General features: G+C 46.3%; 1 protein-coding gene across 2 annotated transcripts in view; it reads right to left on the bottom strand.

Moving 5' to 3' along the window:
- The window catches only part of Mob2 (MOB kinase activator 2), a 50,426-nt gene extending 40,468 nt beyond the window's left edge, over positions 1-9,958 (bottom strand). The window contains exon 1 of one of the 2 annotated variants that reach the window (XM_076808251.1): positions 9,487-9,958. Coding sequence is in view for 1 of the 2 variants with exons in the window: in XM_076808257.1 (XP_076664372.1) it covers positions 9,487-9,491 (5 nt within the window). In the remaining variant the exon portion in view is untranslated. The remainder of the gene's footprint in view (positions 1-9,486) is intronic. The other variant, XM_076808257.1, reaches the window with a different exon arrangement.
- Positions 9,959-10,728: the final 770 nt, after the last annotated feature.

Consider the following 10,728-nt stretch of genomic DNA (forward strand, 5'->3'; position numbering starts at 1 on the left):
TTGAGGTGACAATTAGTTTCTGAGATATGCGAGGTCAAAGAAGTGAAAATTCGTTAATCAAAAGGAGACTAAAAAAGGCCTCATTTTTGGGTCACTCTTTGCCGCCTTAAGCAGCAGCCTATTTAGCCTATACACAAATCTGCGCCTACAAGTGTCCAGCAGTCCACCTCGCCGAACAATGTGGCATATTTGTTTAAATCACTTACACGCAGAGTAGAGCAGAGTTGTAGCTTGGAATGACTGGGGGCTTTCAGCTCGTAGAAGGGAGTTAGTGACGTCATGTCACGGTTTTTATTGCACGGTATGTTTTGCGAGGCAAATGCTAAGACAAAAGACGCGTGACGCGCGAATGTCCTTGGTTACGTAATACAATCGATTCTTCCTTTCAATTTTTTTTTCCTTCAGCATCCGCTTCCCAACGATGGGCTTTGATAAACGAGCGCAGCTGCGAGTATTTATCCTCCTTTTGCGCCGTCAGCGATCTGCTAAGCGTGGCAATTCCATCGTGGAAAACACTTGACACGCGGTGCAATTAAAAATCAGCGGAGATAAGAATTAGAGATAAGAAATCATGCTGGATGTTTCGACTGCAGAAACTTAGAGCGGAAGGTTAGGCGCTCGATTTTCTCTCCAATAGTAAAGGTATCGGTGGAGACACGATTTCGCGAGTCAACTAATTCGAATTGCGCTCTCCATTGATAATATCGGAACTATGCTAATCCCCTCGTATATATTCTAATGTAGCCTGCATGTTTCAATTTGGACGCTGCACGGGGTACACGTGCAGGTGGGGCGTAAAAATGCAAGCAAAGGAACATCGCGGGCCACGATGTTATAACGCCACGACGAAACGGCAATATTTCAGCGTTCCCTGGCCAAGCATAATTACTGAAGTTCGCAAACGATATTAACTCGTCATACCCATTATGGGAGCGTTTTCAAATTACGAAGAAACTCACCCTAACCGTCGAGTTAAATAACAAGTTAATTACGAGCAAAAAGCATAGAGTTCGCTGCACCGTGGCACGAGCGAAAAAAAGAGCGTTACGAGCGCGTAACAATTTTCGTATGGACCTAGCTTATGAACATTTTTAGCGCACAAGTGGAGTTTGAACGGAGTGGAAGAGGCAGCGTTGAAGCAAGTTGAGTTTTAAAGGAATAATTACAAACTCCATGTTTCCATTCCTTAGCCAATTTCTTGGTAATGCTTTCGTTATGTTAATCTTTCGAAACACGGTGAACACCTCGGACGTGAATGATGTTTAATAATAGGGGCAAAGGGGTACGGTATTATGGGACGAGGGAGTGTTTGAATTAGAAACGAAGCATTGCAAAAATAGACCCCCAGCAAAAGTAACTTTGTTTACAGAATAATGCACGCAGACTGTGTATCGCGTTACTTGCGCGTAAGTGCATTAGCATGAGCCGATATATTCATTTTCCGTGCGGAGAAACGAGCGCAACTGGTTCGCTAACTCCGCGCGTAAAATACGAAAGGTTAAGGCCAGTCGACGCGCTATATTATAAATGTTTCGTAATGTATGACACGACTACGGTAATAAAATATTCTCGGCACTCCAGCGAGCTAATCTTGGGGTGTAAATTCAGCGGGGATGGAAAATAAGAAGATAAGAAAATGCTCGTTTCTAAATTTAACGCCCCCGAGGAGCGAGGCGACACGAAGCTCCGACCAAAACCACACCGAATCGAGGAACGATCCGCGCGCGGACTTTCGAAATGAGTGCAGCGCGACGGGAAGTTGGCCGGGCTCTGGGCAACACGGGGGAAAAGGGTGCAAAGTAGTCCACGGGACATATCGGTTATCGATAAAAAATTCTGCCAAATGAATTACGCGGAACCTCTGCAGTACCGTCGATGGAACCGACGAGGCTTTCAAAAGGGCAACAGAGATATCAAACGTGAAACGAGTCGCACTATCGGAGGCCAATTCGGTTATCCCGTTCACGGCTGCGGGGATGAATATCGATATTGATTCACTCGCGGCTGTGTAAGGACACGAATTCGCGGTGGATCGTTCGAATCATCGGTACACGATGGGGTCTGGCGTTTTAGAAGCTCAGAGCCTGAGTTCTATCACCGATTCGACATCGTGTGTCTTTCCTCAAAAGGCTGTCGGAATTTGAAAATCCTAATCCTCTTAAATTTCTTTGTACTTGCTATCTCAACATACTCAGGTGAATTATAGTCAGGGCTGGCGCGAGGCGGGTTCAGCGCGTTCACCGGAACCCCGCGGGCCACGAAAAGCCCGTCGTAAATTCTGCGGGGCCCCCCATGCATAGATATTTATTATAAAATTTCTTTAAAAGGCCCCGGGGTCTACTAAAGGCTCGGCGTGAATTTTGCGGGGCTCTATGCTTAGATATTTATTATTATAAAACTTCTTTAAAAAGCCCCGAGGTCCACTAAAGGCTCAGCGCGAATTTTGCAGGCCCCTATTGGCATTTTATCATTTATAATAAAATACGCTACGCAATCTGGTGACGAAAATTAAAGCAGTCTAATCGGATTAGCTGTCACATGTAATTGGCAGTATCGGGAATTTCGACTGTTTGATAATCGATTTTGTAAAATTTAACAGGCTATTTAATGACAAAAACATTGTTGCACTGTTTCAATACTTGTGCGGCACCAGGCCTGTAAAGCGTTTGACCCGATTACAGAGCTTACTTTAGTAGATGGCGCTCTCACAGTATTTCCCAATGCATAGATATTTATTATTTTAAATTTTAGAAGCACACAATGCGTTTCTTTTTTGTGGCTCCGCACAATTTTGGAATCCGGTCCCGCAGAAGTTCACGGCGCCCCTGATTATAGTAACGGATACTATGCAAGGTACAACCACGTAACTATCAGGTATTACAGCTTCAACTGCCGAGAAAAGCAGTGTCCATCGCGGTACCGATTCGCCTACGTCGTCAGGCAATGGGTTAATCTAAAATTCTAATCCAGAAGTCATATCGATTTCGAGGGATTACGTAAGCCAGCGGTTCGCGAAGGTTTTGCGAGCCTTTCCGCCTCGATTCCCTATAAAGGCGAGAATGTAATCGAATTTGCCAAACATTGCGCAACCCGGGCCCCCAGTTAGCCGGCAACCCCGCGGCAGTGTCCGTCTCCCTGACGTCCGTGTCGTCGGAAATCGACGAGATCGTCGGGACATTGCGTCAGGGCGGCGAGCGTCCGCGGAAATAGGAACAGAGTCCGGGCCCGATCGTCGTCAATTATTTTAGCCCGCCTGCCCGTGAATCACGCCGGTATTTATCCATTCACCGGTGCCGCTGGCAGTGAGCGCCGGGCGGCATTACCGGGAAAAACGAACGGGCGGATAACGAGGAACGCCGATGAATGTCAAGTAAATGCGACATCGGTGAGCTCGTTTACGTGCCACGACACGTCCCGCGGGAGCCCTGTCTGCTCCGAGATTAAGATGGACCGCGATACTCTACCATCCCACCCCTGTCGCGTGATCACGGGCAGTTTAGAGCGTCCTCCTGCGCCGTGACCTGTGGGAAAGGACAGTGGCACCTTTCGCGGCGGCAAAAATTGCTGGCGTCAACTTTTCCGGCTCGCGAACCGGCTACGGTCGGGACGAACGTGGAATCGGCTTGCAGGGTTGGAAAGTATCCCACTCTGCTGGAGGGGGTTGATAAACTGGGTGCTCAAGATGGCTACCCCAAGTGGAAATCTACGTTATTAGGGGTGGCAATGGAGTCGAAGCGCGAACGGGATACAGTATGTAGTGGGGACATTCCACGCGAAATCGGACACTTTTTGGAGTAACATGTGGCTGGAATTTGAATATGTTGCAGTCTTTAGGGATATATAAACATATCTCGAAGGATTTCTGACAATTTTGAAAAATGTCGATTTTACAGCTGTTTGAAGGTAAGCGCTAACTTTTTTTCAATAAATTATAACTATGGAAGTAGTAAACGGATGGAGATGAGGTTTACGGCGATTTGTAGAAAAGACATTGAAGTTTTAAGAAAAAATTATTTCAGTTTCAGAAAAAAAATTTTCTAACACATTCTTGTATCCTCTAGTTTTCCATGTACATACAAGGAGATGCTATCAAATATGCGTTGCGATGTCACCAGTGAATGCTGCAACTTGAATAATTGCAAAGATTGCCCAGGATATGGACCTCAGCGTAAAAAATTGCAAGACTTATTTCAACAACATTTTATTATACCTATTTCATGTTGTCAATGGACAAATACTGACAGATCCAATTTAGAAGATATAGAATATACAACAGAAGAATTGCTTGAACATCTGGGAACTCGATTACCGACATTGCAAGTCCAGGATTTTATTGCAAAAAATCAGAGTAGTTATTTCAAATATTGCAAAGAAAATTTAGGGCAGGACGAGTTAGTTGTTGTCGGATTCTATCCATTAGGGGGTTGTTAAATTTGTAAAACGGACCAGTGATGCCAAGATAGTACTTAAAGCTTCGTATTGACCAGAGTTGAGCATTATTCGAATAAAAATTTATTAACTTATCATTAATTAAGCAGACATGTAAAACTATGAGTTTCAAACTGTCCTTTCACCAGCACTGTCGATCTTAAACCGTGCACCTTGCTTCCAAATTAGTATTAACCCTACAGTGCACACGTGGGACCAAGTTTAAATGACTGGCCCGGGCCCGGTTAATTGAATATAAAAAAGGGACCTTTTAAATAAATTGTACCGCATATTAAACAGCTTTCTGCAAGCCTGTTCTCATGATATTGAAAAACATTCAGATAACGCTGACCGGTAGAGTTAAAGAGATATTACTGCAGTATTTAATTTCGTTATAAATATTCTTCTCAATACAGATTCAGTGCAATAGATTACGTGCAGTCGAAAAATATATTTTCTCCCAAAATATCAATGCATTCCTAGATTTGGAGATATGGGCCCGTGAGGCCCACCGTCTGCAATGGTGTAATTATAATGCACTCTAGGGTTAAGATTGCCTTGGAGACATTCTTTACGCCCCCGCTATCATTCGTGAATCTTGCAGTATAATCAGAGCAAAATCAATTGACCGTACGAAGCCACCGTGAATCCCATACACACTCGTTCAACCCCCGCCGAGCGAATGCATGTCGCGCTCACAGCGCCGTGCGCGATGCATTTTTTAATACGTCGTTCCGCGGGAGCAGAAAACGGCTTCTTTGTGAGAAGCACGGCGCATAAGACGATATTACGCGCGATAAGTATGTTTGTGGATGGGCGGCACGCGCACGGACGGCCACACGTACACGGCGACCAAAGCCTGTTACCGTCAAACCCGTTGATAAGCCTGCCTTATCTGCGCGGCCAGTATACTCGGACGGCCCTGAATTTATTTAAAGAATGCAATACATCGAGCCATTTCCCCCTAACCTCCGCCATACTTCAACTATCTTCGCTGAATTCAACTGATATAAAAATCCTAACTAAGGGCAGAGTTGCCATTAATGTAGGGAATTAATGGCGGCGCAGGGAGAACGTGACGTAGTCCGGAGTAGCAGAAGGGGAACACCTACAGCAATAACGGTATATTTGTTTTGGTGACGCGGTGGTGAAGTATCACAATTCATCGCATGGCATGCACAAATCGTATCAGTGTACTTACAGGTCTATGTGACGTCACGACTTCTTTACGCGTAGGGAATTACCTGGCAACATTCGTGACGGTTTTTTCGGCTCGCCTTTACTGCCCTATCGCGTAAAATAAGAGAAACTGAGTGTCCCTCTCGCTCGCACGCAGTCTCATTCGCCGCGGCAACAGTAGTGGAGGGGATAACGGTGGTCACCTTTCGAGCAGAGACCCCCGTCCCTCTTTCGGGACACACTGTATATCCAAAATTCGTCGAGCACCGAAGGAATTGTTTCCAAAAGAACGACCAAGTAGCGATTATTATCTAGGCCGATGGCGAAGTCTAGGAGTCGAAGAACACGGTGTCTTGGCGAGCAAAGGATCGTGATTCACCGTGGACGCCAATCACGGCCGCGAAAGGCCAGCATGAGTCATCGTTCTGCTCGGTTTCGAGCCAGCGACCGCGCTATTCGCTCACTTTACGTACTTACTGGCCGTGCAAGTGTTTCTTCTCCGGCTCTCGAGGGAAGCCGAGTACACGACCCACGGCCAGTCACCGAACCATTGTCTCTTCTGTTTTGCTCGAGAGACCTCTCTCGGGGAGGAACGTTTCCTACGCGTCTTCTGCCTTTTACGAGCGTCGCGGGACAATTTCTCTGCTTCGAATTAGCGGAGCCTCCCCTTGGTCGCAAGGGCGCGTCAGGCGAGCATTAACGCCCTGGTGGACAGCAGAACGTGGCACGTCCTTTCGCGAACAGAAGTTGAGAGGAACTTCCATGGAACGAAGAAGGAACTGCTCTTTCGTAAGCAGGAATTTAAATTTCTTGGGAAACAGTCTGATGTACTACTGGGAGAAATTGACCACGTTGTTTTCTTCCCCCTACTGCGTACTTTAAAATATTTTAATTCCCTGTTTACATCTTTCGACCCTGACACTCTTGAAAATCGTAGGAGATAGAGTCAGCATTTGGCCCACGCGGAAAGGGAAAACGTGATGCCTGAGGAATAAACAGGTCCACCCAACTATAAGAGATACTTCTGCCCGTGTCAATCTCGTTTCCTCTTATTTTCTGTAACAATACGGTCGGGATCGCTCGCGGGCGAGGGTCTTTTAGCCGCCTGTGGTTCGGCACAGTTTTTCACCTATTATCGCGTGGCGTTTTTGCAGATTAAAGCATATCTCTCAACGAGTTTCTCCCTTTTTTGGTACAATCGAGCATAACAGCAGCCCACTTCGTTTATATCTCATATTTAGAGGTCTATTTCACGCTTGAAGCTATTTCCAGAATAGAAGAATATAAAATTGCCCTATAAAATTGAAGCTAACCTCGAAACGTCCAAAATTAACTTCCTATTTCCCTATCTAACGGAGGAGCCCATACATATAGTCTGTCAACTCGAAAAACTCCAGTGACCAACACCAACAAAGTGAATCACCTCCACGCGGCGATAAATAATCGGTCGAGAATGCTTTTAAGAACGCAACGACACGGCTAACTGAAACGAACAGCGCTATCCAACTTCCTTAGTTCGTTCCTTGCTTCATATTCGCCTTGGCCATTGTTGCGGCGCGATAAACCATACGTTTTTTAACCGCAGGACGTGGTTACGGGGAAGAAATAGACCGCAGACCACTTAAGTAAAAAGTCGAAGTGACCTCACCCGTTAAAATCGCTTTCCTTCTGTCCATCTCAGAGTCTCGAGTCCATTTAGCGAGCCAGAAGACAGTCCGCTTGCACACGCCACTGCGTATTACAATTTTCACTTTGCACGGCGTCGTTGCTACGTTTAACAATCACGTTACGCACCGGCAGGTCGAGGAACTGGCCTCGACCACATTGGTCATGAACAATGAACAACGAAACGAGCTACTATTTGTCGGCGCTGCTCTCCTTAATGGCGGTTTGTATGTGCGAAACGATTCGTCTTTGTCACTGTGACAACGATGTCGATACGTTTGGCACAATGCGAGATTCGATATATTAATATCGATCGAAAGAATTTCAATCCTCTGGTAATTTCTCTGGAAGTCGCGTAGGAACGAAAGATATAAGGACGTAAGCGCGAGTTTCTCAAGTTGGCAATAAGCATCGAGACGGATCCAATGACTTCCTGTTTCTTACAAGCCGCGCGCGCGTTTCGACGCTGAAATCCTTGCACCTTTCAAATTCCCGATTAAAACTCGCCGAAGTGGTCGTTAAAACGAGGAATCAGAGCGGTAATTACAGAAACGCTACCACCATCGCAGAGAATGAATGCACTACTACGCTTTACCACATCACAGTTTATTTCGACGATCAACGTGTATCCGATATATAACGCTGGTTCCGGACGTGACCGGGCACGCTGAATGTGGCGTAACACGTGTCCGTGGTGCAATTAAAATGTAAAAAACAAATGGAAGCAACGTGACATATCCGCAGTCTCTGGATCTACGTAAACATATTATGTACTTACATATACCCATTTCTATCTCTACGTATAACCAACATAACGATACCTAAAACCGAACAACAATACACACTACCTTGTCTCAACAGTCTACCTACTGTACCTTAAGTAACGACTTATTGAACGCCGGTAAAACAATTTCCAAGATATCGACTTCGTTAAATCGGTGGAAAGAATAAAAAAAAAAAACAATTGGAAAAACGAAGAGAACCTTGGTCCCTGAGAGTATACAATTGCCATAATTTCTTCCGCTTTTGCTTTTCGATATTACACACGTTCCTTTCCTTCTGGCTACCATCTTACTTCCACTCTACGCGTGATGCACAGAGTACAGAAATGTTACATATCTACGTCCCGTTTTGCAATCAGAATTCTACCGTTACGTTGGTGTTTACGATAAGGAATTGCTTTTCTGTTCCTCTTCCTGTGGTTAGCATTTTACGATCGTATCACATTATAACATAACCTTGCAAGTCATCCAGCAGATCGAATACAAACTTCGTGACCACAGCAATTGCTTTCGATTCACGTTTTATATATTTCGAACGCTTTCAGTTATATTATGAATATGGCTTGCGATTCCAATTCTGCATTGACTCCAACATTATCTAATCTTGTACGCCATAACTCTAATAGATCAAAATCACATGCTCCCAAAGATCAAGACTACCTCCATTTGCCCCCTCCGTTCCTTACACACAGAAAAAAAATGAAGCACCACGCCGTCCACGACACGACTGTGCATAAAAAATTAATTCGTTTGACATTATCGGCTTTATCGGAAGTCGTGTCACTCGCGTTTACGTAAGCCTTCTAGGTAAACTGTATACACGCTCGCTTTCTCGCGTATCGAACGATAAAAGGGGCAGAAATAAGAAATCTAATCAAGGTAGCGCGCAACTCGTCGGCGGCTCACCCGACGAATATAAACGTACAGACTTTTTTTTCTCGCATTTCGAGAATATCGACACGACTCACCGCGGGATCCTTTAACCTCGTCGACGGCGAACGATCCGGACACTGTCATTGGTTTCCGCGAAAAACGCGACGTACGCGGGGGGGAAGGTAACAGTTCGCGGTCGAATGATGATGTTCTATACACGCGTTGTTTCGTGACAGTGGCGAGCGAGGATCGCGATGACATCGCGCGCGCAAGTATCGCCTCGACGTCTGCGGCGACAGAAAACGTCCCCGGGACTGGCTTCCCCGAGAGGAACGGTGGAAGACGGTCGATTAGAGAGAACGAGGCATGGAGCACCGCTCGAAGGAGAGCGTCAACCTCGGCACGGGGAGGTTAGGACGAAACGTCGAGAGGTTAACCTTCTACGTTTCCCCTCCCCGGTCGCTCAGGCGATTCTCCGTGGATCCTTCTCGGAGACTCGCGGCCCGCGGCGGCGCCGCGGTACAATTTCGGTCGCGGGAATGGGAAAAGAAACACTTACCCCATAAACCAGTCCACGGTATCGCGGAGATACTCGGGTAACCTATCCAGCTTGGATGATTTTCAGTTGGATCACCGCCGAGGAAAGTAGCACGAGAGTCGAGAAAACAAAATAAATTCCCTCTCTCTCCACTAGCACCAGCAGCAGCAGCGGCGGCGCACGTTTCGCGATCTCGTGAAATCTAACATGGCGAAGCTCTATTGTCACCTGTTCCCGTCATGCCTCACTTGCCTCTAACCCCCCCCCCCCCCCCAGTAACCCGAAAATACTACCGATTTATCGCCGCCACTGCGGACTCCCGCGACCTGTACCCGTTTATGCTCTGCTAAAGGCTCGATACACGAATTCGCTGTATCCCCGCGTACCGACCGTGCGAGCAACTTTCGGCGTCCGTCACGCGCACGGGGAATGACCACTTTAAAGCGCGCACAGCTGATTGCAGCTGATCGCCTAATGTTGCAACGAATGAACTCGCGCACCCCCTGTTTCTCTACCTGACTGCAGAGGGTAGTACTGTGCGCGGTTGAGAAGATGTCCGATGGGACGGCACAGGGGCGAGTGGGGTATTCCTCGTCACGGTGGTGTTGCGTGATCCGATTCGTCAATGTTTTCCCTTCGGCCAATTACGGACAATACTGTGGGGAATTTCTGGATATAACTAGATATAACTAATCGGAGCCGCATTCCTTCCTCGTGCCATCTTCTTAGCGACGCACATACCTACCGCGCGTATTTACTGACAATGAGAGATGTTTCTCAACTTGCACATGAGTTATAGGATAGATAGATGGTAGAGGGGGTCGAGTAGAAAGCGCGCGTAAGGTACGAGATTTTGAAAGTGGGATAGCATTCGGTGATGTTATGTTGAATAATATAATCAGTATTCTTACACGATTAACACATTTATCAAGAAGGAACAGGATCCCACAAACTCGGGACAGAAAAATGCATTGAATGTTCGGTTTGTTCTTGGCAACAGACAAGCACTTCGACGTTCTGTATTTTTTAAACAAATTGGAAACTAAGAAAATGACTAGTTTCGCCTGCCCACTAATTTCAGATGGAATAATCTGATTAAAATCGTTAGCACTCTGGTCAATCCTTGACATGCATCATCGACGAGGTATAGAATATCACGAATAGACCTATCAAGCAATGTATTTTTGTGTCGCCGGTTTGGGGGGTCCTAGGACCCCCTTACCATTTTAGTGTCGCATGCAACGTTACCGGTGAAGTCACAAA

This window comes from Andrena cerasifolii, chromosome 3, assembly GCF_050908995.1.
Source record: "Andrena cerasifolii isolate SP2316 chromosome 3, iyAndCera1_principal, whole genome shotgun sequence".
Classification (NCBI taxonomy): Eukaryota; Metazoa; Arthropoda; class Insecta; order Hymenoptera; family Andrenidae; genus Andrena; species Andrena cerasifolii.